We start from the raw sequence: 19,838 nt of genomic DNA, 5'->3' as shown, positions 1-19,838 counted from the left end.
CTGAGGTTCCATACCTAGGGGTCCAAGTTCGAATCCAAAGATTTACCTGTTGATTATATTTCAGATATCTGGCCTAAAATTTACCCATCAATGTCATATCACAACCTTTGGTCCAAGATTTACCTGTAAATTACGTTTCAGGTGTTTAGCCTTGTTTTGAGCCTCTGCCTTGTTGTGGACCATGGTCTGGTTTTTATCATCAAGTTTCTGCTCCATTCGAAGAATCTGTGCTTCCAGTTTTGTTACACGTTTATTGGCCTCCTCAAGTCTGCGGACGGATGTCCCTTCACTGACTTGTAACTGGACGATGTGTCGATGCAGCTTCCCTAGAGGTAAAACGTAAGTTAAAAAATAAGCAATTACCGACCAGAAAAAGCAAGTGTAAGGTATAATTGTTCACAAATACTCAAGATTATAACAGATAGTAATTTTACAGAAAATGAAATGAACAACAAATTAAAATAAATCAATAGATTTAATGTGAAAAGGCAAATCGGGAAAAAAAATTCAGATGTGGGTTTTGATGGCTGATAAAAGAGTAACAACAAGTTAATGAAAAAATCTACAAAAAAGATTACAAACTAGACAAGATTATAGAAAATTTTGATCACAGCTCTAATTCAGGGAGATATGTATCAATCAAACTTTGTCTAGTAATGGAAAGATAAAAAGTATTGATCACATGTTTGACAATACAAACCTATGATTGTTTTTTCATCACTCTGCATCTGAAAGTCTAGCAATTGTTGTCGTAATGATACATTTTCCTTCTCTCGTGACAGTTGTAACGTCTCCAGAGTTTTCACTTGGGATGTAGCGACTTCACAGACTTCCTGAAAAAAAAAAAAGTTTTAAACCTGCAATTCGTTTTTTATGAAACTTTTCTATTAATCAGTCAATATTGATTTTAGGGGAAAAAATTATGCAAACAGAGCTTTTGCAAAAATGACATTTTCTTTTACTTATGAAAGTGAAGAAATTGACCTTGACCTTCCTCACTGACCTTGAGTTTAGAGATCTCATTACGGAGGGTAACCTCGATCTCCTCTAGCTGACTAATCCTTTTTCTGTCTGCATCACTCACTGCTTTAGTCACAGATTCTGAAATAAATATACACATCTGGAATATCAGCAAGTGCCTAATTAATTTCTTAGGAACTTTCTAAACTTCATTTAAATAAATCAATATGCAGTTGAAAAAAACTCTTTCGATAAAATCACTTTTGTGCTTAATTTCAATTCAAATCATCCATAGTTAATTATGCAAAAAAAAAAAAAAAAAATTACAAGAAAGATATAAAAAAAATCCTATTTATTTATATGATAAAAAACATAATGATATGATATTCAATCATACGGTCATAGTGCTCCTTATTTGAGATAGAGTCAACAAAAAAACTTTACTGTAATTACCTGTATATTAACCATGGGCTTTACAATTTAAATCATTAAAAAAATGCCTTCTTCGGCTATCTGGTGAAGCGAGCTATGTGACAAAATGTTTTCAAAAACCACAGAAAATTGTGACTGACAACAAGAGCCCTGATTGTGGTCTTACTTGATAGCTCATCTCGTAAGTCCCTCTCAATTCTCTGTAGCTCTAAGTTCGACTGGGTGATCTGGAATTTTAAAAAAACAACATGTATTTCCTTTCAATACGTCGACTATGTGCAAGAAATTTGTAATGCCGTATTTTACTGAAAATAAGCCCCCCCCTCCCCACTCAGAGAAAATATTTTACCAAAAGTAGGATCATTGTCATACTTTTCTTTGACGACAGATAGCCATTATTTGATAACCATTATACTAATATCAAATTTTAAGAAATGGTTTTTGGTTCCATTCATATTTCAGAAGTTTGGCTAAAAAACTTTGAAACAATCTCAACTACTGATTCATTACTTTTCGAACTTGATTCATTATCGGTCATTGTACATCAGAAAATTAACTTCCAGGTTTAGACGAGTCACATTCTGCTTATTATCACATTTCTCCCTGATAAATAGAATGTGATATTAAGGGGGTTCCACTGTATCATTAAAGCTGTTGATTGATGTGTCTTTAAATAAATTTTAACTTTCTGGGATACAAAAAACAAAACTCCTTATCAAACATGTACAACATTAATCCTCTTTTGGGAAGTAAATTTTACTAGACATAAAACACACCTCTGAAAATTTGGTTTCCAAGTCTTTATTGCGGTCATCCAGACCCTGAAGTACTTTCTTCTGTTGTTCATACATCCGGACAGAATGTTCAGCTCTTTGTCGCTCATTAAGTTCCTTCATCTCCAGTGTCGTAATTCGCTTAGAGATAGTTATGACATCACCGTCTGTTACTCTCTGAATTTCTGTGCCATCTGTGATGCCTTTCAGATAATCATGTACAAAACTTTACATTTCAAGCAAACAAAAATTAACCCCCGAGTGACAGGTGAATACCACCATGAAATATGAATTTAGAATTAGACAGTAGCAGATAATTCACTAAACTGCATCTGGTAGCTGTTTTGTTTTCCTAAGGTCTGTCAAAGGTTCAATGGGTTATTATTTTGAAACCTTGGAGGCAAAATTGATGTAAAGAAATGTGAAAATCCAGATTATGAGGTGCACTAGCCACATAATTGAATGAATTTATAATTTTTCAAAAATAAAGTCAAGTACCATGTCTATATGACAGAATCAATGAAATACCTCCTAAACAGAGTGAACTAACGACAGAAATGAGTCTCTCATTCCTTGCTCCAACTCACCTCTTCTATGAAGATCCTCCATGGCTGCTTCAAGGGAATGTAGTTTCTCTTTCTCCATTTCCAGAGTTTTCTTGAGAACATCATTGTCCTCTGTCAGGCGTTTAACTTCATCCTGGATTTAGATAAACCATGTGATTACAGTTTTTATCTTTCCAGTCTTAGCCTTGTGACCCTACATGATCCGTAACTTCAGTCCTCTAATGTCAACATTATGACCTTGACCCCATGTCACCCATACTTTAATTCTATAATATCAGTTTTGTTGTCTTTACTCTTTGTTGTCTTTACATTCAGTCCTGTAATGTCAGCCTTGTGACCTTGACCCCATTTAACCTGTATTTCTAGTCCAGTATACAAACCATGCAACCTTGATAACAAATGACCCTTACCTCTAGCCCTGTAATAACATCGGCTTTGGAAACCAGACTGTTCTCCTTCTCCAAGCCATCTCGATATTTCTCAGTCAGCTGGTGGAATTTCTTATTGGTAAGTTCAAGGTCGTCAGCAGGTACAGAGTCTTCTAAAGCTTTCTGCAGTGCAGAGATCTTGAAAGTGGCCATATCCTGTCAAAATGAAAGGTCAATAGAAATATGAAATCAAGAAAAGTGAAGATATTTTCAATCAATATAAAAGTTTTTTGATATGTTAAAATGGAAACAGCTACTCTGTGCATCTCAATGTTTGCTGCATCATAATTTGTACAGTGAAACCCTCTTAATATCATGTTCCATTTGTCATGGGAAAATATGATAATAAGCAGAATGTGACATTAACAATTGACACATTTTTTCCAGATGTCTAAACTTAGAAGTTAATCTTCAGGCCCCACTTGTATAAAACATCTCAACTTGAGGAAATCTCAAGTTGAAATGTTTTATACAAGTGGGGCCTGAAGTCCCAAACTGACTTGTTTCTAACGGAAATTGTTTGAAGACAAAAAAAATTTAATTTTATTTATTTTTCGCAGTGATTTTCCCTTTGTTTAGTTATTCTTTGAATATCTAGACTGCTATCATAAATCAACTGGAACGATCATGACATAATTCATGTCATATTTAGTTTACACACGATCAGATTCATACATGACACTACCGTGTCATCAGCCAATGATTTGCCATACACTTTAGTCATCATTTCTGCATTTCAAACTAATGACAAAATACATATGCATTACTTTCAAGTGTTTCTTTCAGCTAGTCTACAAGAGGACCAAAATGCTGGCCAATGATCATAAAGTATACTTTTAGGCAAAAAATATTGATAGAATATTTAATTTCATGTTATCTTAAAGTAAGAAATTCAAATATAATAAATTTAAATCTCTGAGAATACCAAGATCTACAAAGTATGTTTAAAGGATACGACACCTCAGTATAGTAAGAAATTTCATGACATTTAATTGTTAAATTTCAATTCACATTTCTTAAGAAAATTTCTGCCAGAAATTTAATATTTAAAAAAAATTGATAATGGTGAATTCTTATCAAGGATTGAGTATTCTCCTGTAACAGAAGAGGTTGCTAGGTGTCCAATTTATCATTGAAAATAATTATGCTGTTTGTTAAAAAATGTTTGACGAAAAAGTTCCGCCAGGTAAACCTCTGACGTTACTGGAGTATAACTGAACACTGTTGTTACCTTGAATCTCTGAAGGTATCCAAGTCTTTCCGATACCGATGTTTCCATTGATGCCATCTCATTCTTGTAGTGATTGATTTCCTGTCACAATTATGTTTCTTAATCAATATTTGTCACAAAACCAAGAAATCTCAACATAAATTTATCTTTCAAATTTAACATAAATGAACCTTTTTTCCACAAATTGACAAATAATATCTTAAAAACAAATATTTCACTTTTAAAATCAAACATTAGTATTAATATCACTAATTCAAGGCAAGAATAACCGATAAGCCTTCAACTTTTCTTTCTTTATCAAGTCTTACTACTGTACCATGTGATCAAAATAATTCTATACCTTCCTTAGTTGTGATTCCACCTCTTCAGATATGTTATATCTTCGAGTCAATGCTTTCTCGTTGACACGTAAAACAGTGATCCTCCGAGTCATTTCAGAAAGACGTCTCCGTACCTCTGGTTCATCCTTAGATAGTGTGTCTATCATTCTCTGAGAACAAATATATACAGATAACCATTATCAATCATCCACTTTATATACATGTAGACTAATGTGTTTTTTTCTTTTGTTGAGTGTTGAACCTCAAAATCAAATCCTTCAGTTTGGGAAAGTCTGACACACTGATGTACACAATGACCTACACACACTGATGTACATACTGACACACACACTGATGTACACACTGATGTACACACTGATGTACACACTGACACACACACACTGACACACACTGATGTACACACTGACACACACACACACACGGACACAAACACTGATGTACACACTGACACACACTGACACACACTGACACGCACTGTCACACACTGACACACACTGATACACATACGCAATAAATACAAGACAAGTATAGAAGATAAAAGTGTGATAAACTCGTTGCGTTCAGTTGAAAATTTATAACAAATAGTGATTGTTTTAATTCCTGAAATGATGTTCTCAGTATAAAAATCTTACATCAAACTCCTGAATTCTGACTTTATCTTCCTCTTGTGTAGCGGATAATGTTTTCATCTGTTGTATCATTGATTCCGTCTCCTTCTCCCATTCCTGTGACAAACGAACCGTGGTTTTTTGATGTATAATACAAATCTAAATAAGAACTTTGACAAATCAAACACAGTTTACAGTGAAAGGCACCCAAATCTTCAGCTTACAATAAGACCTCTGCTGAATATGGACACAGTTTACAGTGAAAGGCACCCAAATCTTCAGCTTACAATAAGACCTCTGCTGAATATGGACACAGTTTACAGTGAAAGGCACACAAATCTTCAGCTTACAATAAGACCTCTGCTGAATATGGACACAGTTTACAGTGAAAGGCACCCAAATCTTTCGCTTACAATAAGACCTCTGCTGAATATGGACACAGTTTACAGTGAAAGGCACCCAAATCTTCAGCTTACAATAAGACCTCTGCTGAATATGGACACAGTTTACAGTGAAAGGCACCCAAATCTTCAGCTTACAATAAGAACTCTGCTGAATATGGACACAGTTTACAGTGAAAGGCACCCAAATCTTCAGCTTACAATAAGACCTCTGCTGAATATGGACACAGTTTACAGTGAAAGGCACCCAAATCTTCAGCTTACAATAAGACCTCTGCTGAATATGGACACAGTTTACAGTGAAAGGCACCCAAATCTTCAGCTTACAATAAGACCTCTGCTGAATATGGACACAGTTTACAGTGAAAGGCACCCAAATCTTCAGCTTACAATAAGACCTCTGCTGAATATGGACACAGTTTATAGTGAAAGGCACCCAAATCTTCAGCTTACAATAAGACCTCTGCTGAATATGGACACAGTTTACAGTGAAAGGCACCCAAATCTTCGGCTTACAATAAGACCTCTGCTGAATATGGACACAGTTTACAGTGAAAGGCACCCAAATCTTCAGCTTACAATAAGACCTCTGCTGAATATGGACACAGTTTACAGTGAAAGGCACCCAAATCTTCGGCTTACAATAAGACCTCTGCTGAATATGGACACAGTTTACAGTGAAAGGCACCCAAATCTTCGGCTTACAATAAGACCTCTGCTGAATATGGACACAGTTTACAGTGAAAGGCACCCAAATCTTCGGCTTACAATAAGACCTCTGCTGAATATGGACACAGTTTACAGTGAAAGGCACCCAAATCTTCGGCTTACAATAAGACCTCTGCTGAATATGGACACAGTTTACAGTGAAAGGCACCCAAATCTTCGGCTTACAATAAGACCTCTGCTGAATATGGACACAGTTTACAGTGAAAGGCACCCAAATCTTCAGCTTACAATAAGACCTCTGCTGAATATGGACACAGTTTACAGTGAAAGGCACCCAAATCTTCAGCTTACAATAAGACCTCTGCTGAATATGGACACAGTTTACAGTGAAAGGCACCCAAATCTTCAGCTTACAATAAGACCTCTGCTGAATATGGACACAGTTTACAGTGAAAGGCACCCAAATTTTCGGCTTACAATAAGACCTCTGCTGAATATGGACACAGTTTACAGTGAAAGGCACCCAAATCTTCGGCTTACAATAAGACCTCTGCTGAATATGGACACAGTTTACAGTGAAAGGCACCCAAATCTTCGCCTTACAATAAGACCTCTGCTGAATATGGACACAGTTTACAGTGAAAGGCACCCAAATCTTCAGCTTACAATAAGACCTCTGCTGAATATGGACACAGTTTACAGTGAAAGGCACCCAAATCTTCAGCTTACAATAAGACCTCTGCTGAATATGGACACAGTTTACAGTGAAAGGCACCCAAATTTTCGGCTTACAATAAGACCTCTGCTGAATATGGACACAGTTTACAGTGAAAGGCACCCAAATCTTCGGCTTACAATAAGACCTCTGCTGAATATGGACACAGTTTACAGTGAAAGGCACCCAAATCTTCGGCTTACAATAAGACCTCTGCTGAATATGGACACAGTTTACAGTGAAAGGCACCCAAATCTTCAGCTTACAATAAGACCTCTGCTGAATATGGACACAGTTTACAGTGAAAGGCACCCAAATCTTCGGCTTACAATAAGACCTCTGCTGAATATGGACACAGTTTACAGTGAAAGGCACCCAAATCTTCGGCTTACAATAAGACCTCTGCTGAATATGGACACAGTTTACAGTGAAAGGCACCCAAATCTTCAGCTTACAATAAGACCTCTGCTGAATATGGACACAGTTTACAGTGAAAGGCACCCAAATCTTCCGCTTACAATAAGACCTCTGCTGAATATGGACACAGTTTACAGTGAAAGGCACCCAAATCTTCCGCTTACAATAAGACCTCTGCTGAATATGGACACAGTTTACAGTGAAAGGCACCCAAATCTTCAGCTTACAATAAGACCTCTGCTGAATATGGACACAGTTTACAGTGAAAGGCACCCAAATCTTCAGCTTACAATAAGACCTCTGCTGAATATGGACACAGTTTACAGTGAAAGGCACCCAAATCTTCGGCTTACAATAAGACCTCTGCTGAATATGGACACAGTTTACAGTGAAAGGCACCCAAATCTTCAGCTTACAATAAGACCTCTGCTGAATATGGACACAGTTTACAGTGAAAGGCACCCAAATCTTCAGCTTACAATAAGACCTCTGCTGAATATGGACACAGTTTACAGTGAAAGGCACCCAAATCTTCAGCTTACAATAAGACCTCTGCTGAATATGGACACAGTTTACAGTGAAAGGCACCCAAATCTTCAGCTTACAATAAGACCTCTGCTGAATATGGACACAGTTTACAGTGAAAGGCACCCAAATCTTCAGCGTACAATAAGACCTCTGCTGAATATGGACACAGTTTACAGTGAAAGGCACCCAAATCTTCGCCTTACAATAAGACCTCTGCTGAATATGGACACAGTTTACAGTGAAAGGCACCCAAATCTTCAGCTTACAATAAGACCTCTGCTGAATATGGACACAGTTTACAGTGAAAGGCACCCAAATCTTCAGCTTACAATAAGACCTCTGCTGAATATGGACACAGTTTACAGTGAAAGGCACCCAAATTTTCGGCTTACAATAAGACCTCTGCTGAATATGGACACAGTTTACAGTGAAAGGCACCCAAATCTTCAGCTTACAATAAGACCTCTGCTGAATATGGACACAGTTTACAGTGAAAGGCACCCAAATCTTCGGCTTACAATAAGACCTCTGCTGAATATGGACATTAATATCCCATTATAAATTTTAACAAGAGTTTCATGCAGTGATACGTAATTCAATGGTTCATTAACAGATATGTCTGAATGTAATCCTGTAACTTTTTTTATTCAGTCCATTTTTATAATTAATATTTAATGTACACTTAAAATCCCACATACGAATTATCAATGATTAAAATCTTCATCCTTCATCCCCTCCCCACACATACAAATGTGAAAATTAATGGTCCTACAGTACATCAAATATACTATATATAATTCCTCTCTATCTAACAATAAGATTTAGATTTTGACAGCGACCTTTTTGTCCTTTATGTAGTCTGTATACATGAGTCCCTGCTGGTGGCGGAGGACAGCAAATTTTCGTTTGTAATTTTCCAATGCAGTCTCCATCTTGTTCATGCAAGCTTCCTTCAAGGATAATTCCTAAAACAAGGTCAAGATCATATTTTAATAATGTCAAGGTCACAAATTTCAACAAATCACAAGTTTGAGAGGAAATGTTAAAACAGAGATTTTGTATTTTTGTTGTTATTTTTTCCAAGGTTAAATATAAAAAGCATACGTTTTATGCTGAAAAGTTTTTTTCATAATTCCAGTGATTTTATGATAGGGACTTTAATAATCAGAATCTCACCTGTAGCACAGTAATCAGATGTTCGTTAAGACTGGAAATGACCTCTGAACTGGTGATGGCCATGGAATCTGGGAGAGGTAGTTTCTGGAACACACCTGGTCCACCACCAGCTTCTTTAGCCGCTTTTAGATCAGCCTCCAGCTGGTCGATCTGCATCAATAAAAATCATCCTTATTTCATTGTTTTTGTTTTGAAAGAAAAAAAAAAACAACAAAAAAACATAAGGAATTCTCCAGGATTTTTCATTCTCATCAAAATATCAACACGTTAAATTTTAAACTTTTCACATTTCAACAGCATTGTTGTGAAGAAAATGTAGTATTTTTCATTTTGGTTTGTTTAAACTTAAACTAACTTTTCTCAATAGCAGTTATAAACACAAACTAAAGTCTGTGAATGTATACAGTGTTTTTATGCTCCGTTTTGCAGCCATAAAAAGACTGTTTCCCCTCGCCAAAATTTGAGTTATATGATCAAAATGAAGAAAAATCCAAGAATATTTTTTCAAAAACCATCCCTTCTAAATTTTCCCAATTTATCAAGGCACAGGCTGTTAAATCGAGGTGCAAAAAACACTGGTATATTCATGATTAATCCATCCATGTCAATTGGTTATAATTAAGTTTGATTTCTTGTTTTCTAAGATTTTTCAATGTCTTAGAAAAATGAGAGTGAAGTCATATTTCATTGCCTTTTTTTGACTACTTTGTGTCCTTTCCTCTCATGACAAATTTACAGTAAAGTTACAAAGTTTAAATGGTTCTAAATTTCCCTATAGACAGCATTTTAGAAAGTAGGTAAATATCAAATCATTTTGCCCAATTTTATTCTTGCTGTATATAAGAGTTATGTCCCTTCGACAAGAATTTACTTTAGAAAGTTTGAGCTGTTGTTTTTTATTTAATTACATATCGTCTATTTTGTTGTTTCTAACAAAAAACAAAGAAAACAAAAATTGATAGATTTAATTTTTTCAGTTTCAATCAAAAAATAATAAACTAATCAGTACAAAAAATAATTCATTTTCAAATTTAGACAAATTTATTTAAAAGTCAACATTAATCCTTGATATTTTTTATCCAAAATACTTAAAAGTTAAAAAAGTTTTGTCATTAAGAACATCTAATATAGAAAAACCCAGAAAAATAGTAATATCTAATAAAGACCATACCTTCTCCAGGCTTTTCTCAACTTCCATCCTCGCTTTGTTGGCTTCATGTCGAGTCTCGCGAAGTTCTCCACGGATCTCATCATTACGTCCTTGGAGATTATCTACCTGTGCTTTCAGGTAAAGTGATGTGTCATACTTGCCAATCACACTCTTGGCTTCAATAGCCTGAAAACCCATGTAAACTTCAAATGTATACATGTATAATTATATTGACATCTTGTAATATCTGACATTCCAATTTCATCACATTTCTTCAAGAAATTACAAAATAAGACTCTCCTTAATTTATTGAAAAACCAATTATCAACAATCTATATATAGATATTCTAAATACCATATTTAAAAGAAAATATAGCAACCTCTATTTTCAAAATTCAATAATATGTTGTAACAATTTCAACTCCTTGAATAACACTAATAGCTATATACTAAAATTGGACGTGGTAACACTTACTTAAAGCACAGACTAATAGTACCTACACCTAAGTTCATGCTTCATGTATTGCTATAACTAGAAATTGATCACTGAATTGTTTTCAATATCAGCTGCATATAAATAAAATTCCCTTGGGTGTTATTTTTAAAAACCACAATAAACACTATTTAAAACAACAGAACAGACAGTGAAATGATAACAAAGAAACTTAGCATATCCAAAAAGTTTGTATCAAAATTCTGGACAAAAGTGCTAAATTTAGAACCATAAAAACCATAGCCTTTACAACACTTACCGCAAGCATTCTCTCTAATGTAGGAAACTGCATCACCTGATCTTCCAAACCCTGTTCATCTGTAAACAAATACGTTTATGAATAAAATTTCAACTAGGCATTGTTCTATGATATATATACGTTTCAGAATGTAAACGTGTAATCAGAAGTTAAGTTTTGTTCCGCAGAATTTTTGTTTTAATTAACAGTCACAATTTTTTGACCACCTACCAGGTTTATACTTTTGTAGATTCTCTAGGACCTCCTTTAGTCCAGCCTCAAGTTGTCTATTTTCAGTTTCCAGTTGATCAACCTTGACTTTGAACTCTGCATTTTCCCTGTATAGTTTGTCCATCTCTCTCATATTCTCCCGAAACTCATCTCCAGCTTCCCTGTGCTGTAACAAAAAGATGACACTTAAGTCCTGTTATAAAAACTCACCATTTTCATCGTAAAGCAATTTTGTTTGTTTTTTTTAATAAAAAAGTTTATTTTGTATGTTGATTGCACTTCTTTTTTTTAAATCAAATAAATTGTCTAGTGTAGATTTCTCATCACATAACTGACCCGTTTTCCCATGTCATACGCCCATGTCATAATAATGGTAATACACACGTGTAATAAAGGTTTGGGGTCTGCTGATTGGTCAAAACCGTGTGAACGTATTCATACGCCCACGCGCGTACTACTTTTATTTACTACGACAACAAACTGTAGTAAAATATGGCTGACCAGATCAACATTGGCGACACAGTTTTTATTGATAAGAAGGGGACTGGTGTGGTGAAGGAGATAATCCCACGGGGGTTTGCTGTATTTTATAATGTTGAATTGTGTGGGATTGACTTTCAAATTGAGCTTGAGCTATTTATTCTGAGAATAAGAAATAATTAAAATCAACCCTTTTTATTCAATCACAGAGGAAATGTTTGATAGAGAAACTCACTCTCATTTCCATTTCTTCACTCTCCACCTCCCGTTTTATCTGAGCGCCCGTAGAAGTGGCTTCTGCCTGTTTGACCCGAGTTGCCTTGAGCTCCTCCTGAAAGTCTGCCACAGCCATCATGTCATCTGCAGTTAAACCCAGTGCTACCGCCCTAAAACATGGAAGAAATTAAACTTCTTATGAATTCTGTACATTTGCATTATTCTAAATGACAAAGGATAATACTGAGGGGAAATTGGTTCAGTTCAGACAATATTTAATCCAATAATTCAAGAATATTACACAAACATATATTGCATTTGGGAAAAAATCTTAGAGCTTATATTAATAACTGTACTAAGATGATTTCTGTGGGTTTTTTAAAATCACCATCATAATTACACAATACTGCTTTCAAAAGTCTAGAAAATGACTAATAGCAGAGAAATGGTAGCACTACTTTTTAAAGCATTTTTGATTGATAGATTGAAATAAACCCACTGCAACAATATCTATTAACATTTACTGCAGTTTTTATAATATGCTGTATGTAAGATAAACTGCTGGTGCAAATTTCATCAATGTGTAAATTCACCTTGGTTAAATAAGATACATTAAAACCTTCATTATAAGCGGAGTAACTTGTACCTCTGTCCTGTATGTTGGGCGAGTTTCCTGATCTTTTTCTTTAAGACTACTCTTTCATCTTCCAGTTTTTCCACCTAAAGATAGAAATATACACCATATATTCTCAGACCTTGTAAAATATCCTTAAAAATGTATTAAATTGTAATAGTGTGATTTGTTTACTCAAATCAAACAGTTTTCATTTAACATTTTGATAAGAAATTTTGATCTAATAGAAAAAGAAATGGAAAATTTGCATATTTTGAATTTCTCTAGATTTATTACTGACTGTAACCATTCAGGAGAGATATCACAAACTGACTGAACCCCTCTAGATTTACTTCTGACTGTTACCATTCAGGAGAGATATCACAAACTGACTGAACCCCTCTAGATTTATTACTAACTGTAACCATTCAGGAGAGATATCACAAACTGACTGAACCCCTCTAGATTTACTACTGACTATTACCATTCAGGAGAGATATCACAAACTGACTGAACCCCTCTAGATTTACTACTGACTATTACCATTCAGGAGAGATATCACAAACTGACTGAACCCCTCTAGATTTATTACTGACTGTAACCATTCAGGAGAGATATCACAAACTGACTGAACCCCTCTAGATTTACTACTGACTGTAACCATTCAGGAGAGATATCACAAACTGACTGAACCCCTCTAGATTTACTTCTGACTGTTACCATTCAGGAGAGATATCACAAACTGACTGAACCCCTCTAGATTTATTACTAACTGTAACCATTCAGGAGAGATATCACAAACTGACTGAACCCCTCTAGATTTACTACAGACTATTACCATTCAGGAGAGATATCACAAACTGACTGAACCCCTCTAGATTTACTACTGACTATTACCATTCAGGAGAGATATCACAAACTGACTGAACCCCTCTAGATTTATTACTGACTGTAACCATTCAGGAGAGATATCACAAACTGACTGAACCCCTCTAGATTTACTACTGACTATTACCATTCAGGAGAGATATCACAAACTGACTGAACCCCTCTAGATTTACAACTGACTGTTACCATTCAGGAGAGATATCACAAACTGACTGAACCCCTCTAGATTTACTACAGACTATTACCATTCAGGAGAGATATCACAAACTGACTGTACCCCTCTAGATTCACTACAAACTATTACAATTCAGAAGGGATATCCCTAAGTAACAGATTCTGAACTCCTCCAAATTTATAAAAGACATTTACAACTGAGAAGGGATATCCCTAACCAACACATATTCTGAACCCCTCTAGATTTACTTCTGAATGTTACCATTAAGAAGGGAATTTCTCTTAATAAGAAAATCTTCTGAACCTCACTAGATTCATTACAAGTCTCTACTGCAGCTCAGAACATACCTCCTGTTGCAATATAAAGTTTAGGGCTTTCTCTTCTTCTTTCCTGGTAGCCTTATTTTTCCTAAACTGTGTGAGGTCAAGAGGCTCCCGAGGGTCAAGTCCAAGTCTGTAACGGAGGTCTTCATTCTCCTCTTCCATGTCATTTATCTTCATTTCAACTTTGTTTATGTATTGCGTAAGCTCCTCAATTTGTCTATAAAAGCATACACAAAATATTATAGTTAAAAACAAACTTTCCAAATTGACATCATTTCAATTTTTAATGAATGTCAATGATTCCTAAGCATTATAATCATGATGTAATAGCTATTTTACTTTGTTGAGACTATTTTCTGCCAAAATTTCAGAAATTAAAAAAAAAAAAAAATAGATGTTAATCTACAATTACCTCATATTTACCTTTTTCAGTTTTGAAGATAATGAAATACAAAAGTTTCTTTTAAAAATATTTTTGAAATTGATGATAGAAATATATTTTTACCTGTCTCTAACTTTGATCTGATTCTTGCCTTCCTTGATTTCTGCGACAGCTTCAGCCAATCCATACTCTCCCTGCAAGTGGGAAACATACATATAAATATCATTCAACTTTCGAATAATTGCATTTACTGACATGTGGTAACAAAGGTCTGGATTTGCCTCTCTCCAATTCACAAAAATACACACAAATCTTTACTAACAGCTATCATCAAAAATTCATATTTATCACATCATTGTTTTTTTCTAGAATACCATTAAAAACTTAAAAAAAAATATCTAAGGTGCCAGTTGCTCAAAACTTGGTTACACGCTAGCAATGGTAAGTGAAAATATATAAATATGAATATTACAAAAAAGCAAATATTCCGTAACATTTTAGAGCTTGAGACAGGTCAAAATGATATTGATAGAACGTCAATGTCAGTTTGGAAATCTTTTTTTTTTAGTGTCAACAATTTACAAAATTTTCACTAATTACTGGTAGTTACTAAACAAGCTTTAAGCAACAGGTGCCAGGCATTTTTATGCTTATAACTCTTTCAGAGAAAATTGTTGACCTTTATGAACAAGAATATTTTTGAAGTTTTTAATATCTAATTTTAATAAATGTTGTTTATAATTCATCTTAAGACTTCTGAATCAACATCAGAACAGATTTTGCTTTTTTATATAAATTTCTAATTCTGATCAATTCTAATGAGGTATGAATGACTATCAGTGCTAAATAACAGATATTTAGAAAGCAGAAGAAAATTTCTATCTGTTTTTTATCTACTTACAGCCTCATACTTTCTCATCCGTTCCAAAGCATCACTGAGTTCTTTGTCTTTCTCTCTTGCATCTCTTTCCGCCTACAAAAAAAACAAAACATAGAAATTAGACATTGAAATTTTCAAAGCAACTTCTCTAAACTGAAAAAAAGGAAGGAAAAAAATTTCTGCAATAAAATATATATTCTATTCATTAAAACAAAAAACAACTGTTTTCATAATAGAAATTTTTTTGTTTGTTTTATTTTTTTTTTAATGAACTTGTTAAAATACTGATCAAAACTCCTTTTATAATTTTTCTAAAATCCTGATTTCTAAAATTAGAACCAAAAATTGGTACATCATCACATCTCCTCACCACTTTGATGTCATTATTGACTTCAGATAACTTCTTTCGTTCATACTCTAGGTCAGTTTGTAGCTCCTTAATTCGGTGTAGTTGTCGGTCACCTGGTCCTGCCCCAGCTATCAAAAAGACCCGACACAATAAAAAATAAACCACTTTTCTTTGCATCAATTTCGTAAAAAAATCAATTTTCTTCATGTATAAAATATATTTATGATACACAAAATACTATCAATTATAGGCTGAAATGCTCAAGATCCATGCTATCCATTAGATCCATACTGGACCAGGAACAAAATATTATTTCTATAACATTGGAAAATCAACACGAAACAATTGAACAAGTTGAAATCCTTCATTCCCCCCTCCCCTCTCCAAAAATAGCATGAAAATAGCATCCTCTAAGGCTCAAAACTTTTCTACATTTTCATTTTGATGTTTCAAACTTATCATATATAAATTATATCTCAAAATTGAACAATATATTGTATTTCATAAATGATTCTGTCTATCATTGTCTAAGAACAATAGGTTTTAAATATCATTTCATATTTATATTGAAAATTTAAATAAAAGAAAACATGTTAGATATAAAGGCCATATCAGAGCTTCTCCGATTTTTGTTCTATGTTAATTACTAGGTGTCACCAAACATTTTTCACACAGCACATATATTGCGGTAAGATTTACATTTAGTGAGTTCTTTCCTCAGGTCTTCCACCAGTGCTGTGTTTGCTTCCATCTCGTCAACATAGGCCTTTATTTTCTCCGTAAGTTCCTCAATCTGTTTGTCTTTCTCCTTAATAACGGTAGTCAGTGCGGCCACCGAAGCCTTATCTGCATCCATATTTGCTGCAATGAGCTGTTCTCTCAGGTGGATCGCCTGCTCTTGAAACTCAACAATGGCTTCGTCTTTCTCTGATAAAATGACCTGAAAAAATTTGTGTCATATATAAAATTTTCATGTTTCTTTGATAGAACAGCCTGAAAAAATTTGTGTCATATATAAAATTTTCATATAAAATTTTCATGTTTCTTTTGTGTCATATATAAAATTTTCATGATAGAACAGCCTGAAAAAATATGTGTCATATACTTAAATTTTCATGTTTCTCTGATAGAACAGCCTGAAAAAATTTGTGTCATATATAAAATTTTCATGTTTCTATATAAAATTTTCATGATAGAACAGCCTGAAAAAATATGTGTCATATATAAAATTTTCATGTTTCTCTGATAGAACAGCCTGAAAGAATATGTGTCATATATAAAATTTTCATGTTTCTCTGATAGAACAGCCTGAAAAAATATGTGTCATATATAAAATTTTCATGTTTCTCTGATAGAACAGCCTGAAAAAATATGTGTCATGTCATATATAAAATTTTCATGTTTCTTTGATAGAACAGCCTGAAAAAATATGTGTCATATATAAAATTTTCATGTTTCTCTGATAGAACAGCCTGAAAAAATATGTGTCATATATAAAATTTTCATGTTTCTCTGATAGAACAGCCTGAAAAAATTTGTGTCATATATAAAATTTTCATGTTTCTCTGATAGAACAGCCTGAAAAAATTTGTGTCATATATAAAATTTTCATGTTTCTTTGATAGAACAGCCTGAAAAAATATGTGTCATATATAAAATTTTCATGTTTCTCTGATAGAACAGCCTACAAAATTTGAAATCCAAATAAAGCTTTCAACTTTCTCTGGTAAAATAGCCTTAAAAAAGTTTGTAATCAACATCAAATCTACATATCATACCTTGGCTATATCTTAGCATGTTATTGAAAGGAATGATGTTTATATTTATCAACTGTTTACTCTCATTTCAAAAAATATTCTTTTTACATATTGATTTTTTACGAAACTGTAGGAAATATATAACTTATCTATAAAATAGGACTTATTGTGATTTACACAACATTAAATTCAATAAGAGAATTTTTGCTTCTGAAGTTATGTTGGAAAAACAAGATTACTCTCAGAATGAGAAATTATTGAATCTAGATAAAGATGAAATATTGATTTTACAACAAACCTTCCACTCTTCTATTTTGTTGTTGACAGCCACCATGATGGCATCATCAGCATCGGTCTTTGACTGCACTTGTTCATTAAGATCTTGCACCTGAAAAAGTTAAATCTGATAAAAAAAGAGCTATATGTGTCACTTAAGTATAATCAAAAGACACATTAAGATATTAAACATAACACAAGTCCAAGGTCAAATAAAGTGCAACTTTTTTGGAGAAGTTACAATCTTTTATATATATCATCCCAGAATTTGAAAGTTTATTGAAAGAAGTTGGATTCCTAGGTAAAAACTTTAAGACAAAGTGATGGATTAAAGGTCCTTGCTTCTTTGCTTGTTATGACTGATTCTAAGACTTAGATATCTATTGTCCTGCACAAATACAGGTTTTCAGACAAGAGTCTTAGACCCAAGACTCCACTGATGACGATATGACAGAATTCACCCTTACTGACCGACTTCAATTTGACTGAAGTTAATATGTAAGTATTTTGATGAATTTTTGTCTTATATTGAGACATATTCAATTTTCTCTAAATCATAAACAAATTCGGATTAAAATCTGTTTTCCGAAAGTTTCAAAGTACGATAATCAATTTCTTGATAAAAAAAAACATACAAAAGCTTAATTTTGAATTTTTTAACTACTAAAGGAAAATTTTTCTGCACAAATGAGCATGATATGAACTGAAATGGATAAGCAGTTTGTTGAACCTTATAACTATAACTTTATATATTTCTCTTACCTGGGCTTTAAGCACTTCGTTTTCCTTGCGCACCTTGTCCGTATCTTTGTCAATCTCCTGAAGGGTATTCTGTACAAACAAAATATCAATATGATAACGTGAAAGGAAAAGATCTGTGGATTTCATTATAGGTAACTGTAATCTGTAGTGGCCTATGAACAAAACTTACAAGAATCATATTAAATAATTGCATAAACATTTTCCTGTAGTGTCTCATACAGTTTTTGTTTCTTTAGAAAAAAAAGAAAGATAAAATGGAGTTGACAAAAAAAAAATATATATATACATAGAAATCCTGTGTGACAACTCGGGATCATTATGAATTAGGAATCAAGATTCAATTATTGTTATTCAAAGTAAGTGTGAAAACTCAGAATCATTATAAATTAGGAATCAAGATTCAATTATTGTTATTCAAAGTATTTGAAATTTATAATCAGGTACAATGTATAAAATTTCTAGAGTTAGCCCCCCTTAATCAGCTTTGATTCAAGTAAGAATATTATAAAATAAACAAACAATTATTGATGATCAATATAAATCTACCCATTATAAAATTTAATTCAATAAAATCTTTGATTAATTACTTTGAAAAATTCTAAAATTCTAAAATTAAATACGAACCCTTAATTTGAGATTGTCCTCCCGAGTACGATCCATGTCGAGTATGGCTTCCTTCATCCTCTGCTCCAGCTCCTCGATCTTCTTGGCATACATCTCGTTAGCATCTGTCAGATTCTGAAACAAACATTCAGGTTTATGCGGAAATATTGAAATGCTGGGTCAGGATATAATTTTGCGATAAACAAACCTGATATTAAAAAAATACCTTAGAGATTGTTAAAAATTTTGACACACAAGCAGAAATCGGAACTTTCATGATTTCTATATTTCTTTATTTCAACAATCGGAAATAATATGGTTTTGCAATATACCTGCAGCTCCTCCATAGCCTCCGCCATCTCATGATTCTTTTTCATCAACTTGTCTCGGAACTCAATCTCGTCTCCACGCTTGGACACTAAGTTATCTTTCTGTGACTGCATCTGCATCTTGTAATCACTGATATCCTGGCGCAGCTGGTCATTCTGAAGGTCAAAAAAGGTCAACATGTCAAGGTCATTTCTACGACAATTTTAGAATCTGAATAGAGTTAGCAGAAAATGGAAACAGAAATAAAGCACAGGGAAAAATTTGTAAGATATGCTTTATTGTTACATACTTATTTTTGTATTAGCAACATAATCATATCAAACTCGGGAGCATCTTTGATTTTTCTTCTTCCAAATCTCAAAAGTATATTGTCAGCTACAGACATCAAAAACACTCCACTAAAGCTAGATATTTTAAGATATATAAATACTATCTTATTGAATTCTT

General features: G+C 33.7%; 1 protein-coding gene across 1 annotated transcript in view; it reads right to left on the bottom strand.

Moving 5' to 3' along the window:
* LOC132543818 (centrosomal protein of 290 kDa-like) overlaps positions 1-19,838 on the bottom strand; it is a 51,925-nt gene that overhangs the window by 28,093 nt on the left and 3,994 nt on the right. Inside the window, exons 6-31 of the mRNA XM_060207337.1 lie at positions 19,394-19,546; positions 19,083-19,196; positions 18,459-18,527; positions 17,719-17,808; positions 16,363-16,603; positions 15,685-15,791; positions 15,336-15,407; positions 14,558-14,628; positions 14,077-14,269; positions 12,700-12,773; positions 12,073-12,223; positions 11,358-11,523; positions 11,148-11,206; positions 10,417-10,581; positions 9,246-9,395; positions 8,909-9,034; positions 5,364-5,456; positions 4,731-4,880; positions 4,391-4,471; positions 3,142-3,315; positions 2,753-2,864; positions 2,169-2,368; positions 1,559-1,619; positions 1,004-1,101; positions 701-833; positions 124-326 (exon numbers count right to left, since the gene is read on the bottom strand). Coding sequence (XP_060063320.1) covers positions 124-326; positions 701-833; positions 1,004-1,101; positions 1,559-1,619; positions 2,169-2,368; positions 2,753-2,864; positions 3,142-3,315; positions 4,391-4,471; positions 4,731-4,880; positions 5,364-5,456; positions 8,909-9,034; positions 9,246-9,395; positions 10,417-10,581; positions 11,148-11,206; positions 11,358-11,523; positions 12,073-12,223; positions 12,700-12,773; positions 14,077-14,269; positions 14,558-14,628; positions 15,336-15,407; positions 15,685-15,791; positions 16,363-16,603; positions 17,719-17,808; positions 18,459-18,527; positions 19,083-19,196; positions 19,394-19,546 — 3,306 coding nt within the window. The remainder of the gene's footprint in view (positions 1-123; positions 327-700; positions 834-1,003; positions 1,102-1,558; positions 1,620-2,168; positions 2,369-2,752; positions 2,865-3,141; positions 3,316-4,390; positions 4,472-4,730; positions 4,881-5,363; positions 5,457-8,908; positions 9,035-9,245; positions 9,396-10,416; positions 10,582-11,147; positions 11,207-11,357; positions 11,524-12,072; positions 12,224-12,699; positions 12,774-14,076; positions 14,270-14,557; positions 14,629-15,335; positions 15,408-15,684; positions 15,792-16,362; positions 16,604-17,718; positions 17,809-18,458; positions 18,528-19,082; positions 19,197-19,393; positions 19,547-19,838) is intronic.

Source organism: Ylistrum balloti, unplaced genomic scaffold, assembly GCF_031769215.1.
Source record: "Ylistrum balloti isolate Yb309-2 unplaced genomic scaffold, AGI_CSIRO_Ybal_v1 Utg369766, whole genome shotgun sequence".
NCBI lineage: Eukaryota > Metazoa > Mollusca > Bivalvia > Pectinida > Pectinidae > Ylistrum > Ylistrum balloti.
Note: the sequence above shows the minus strand (reverse complement) of the source record. Positions and strands in the feature narration are given on the sequence as shown.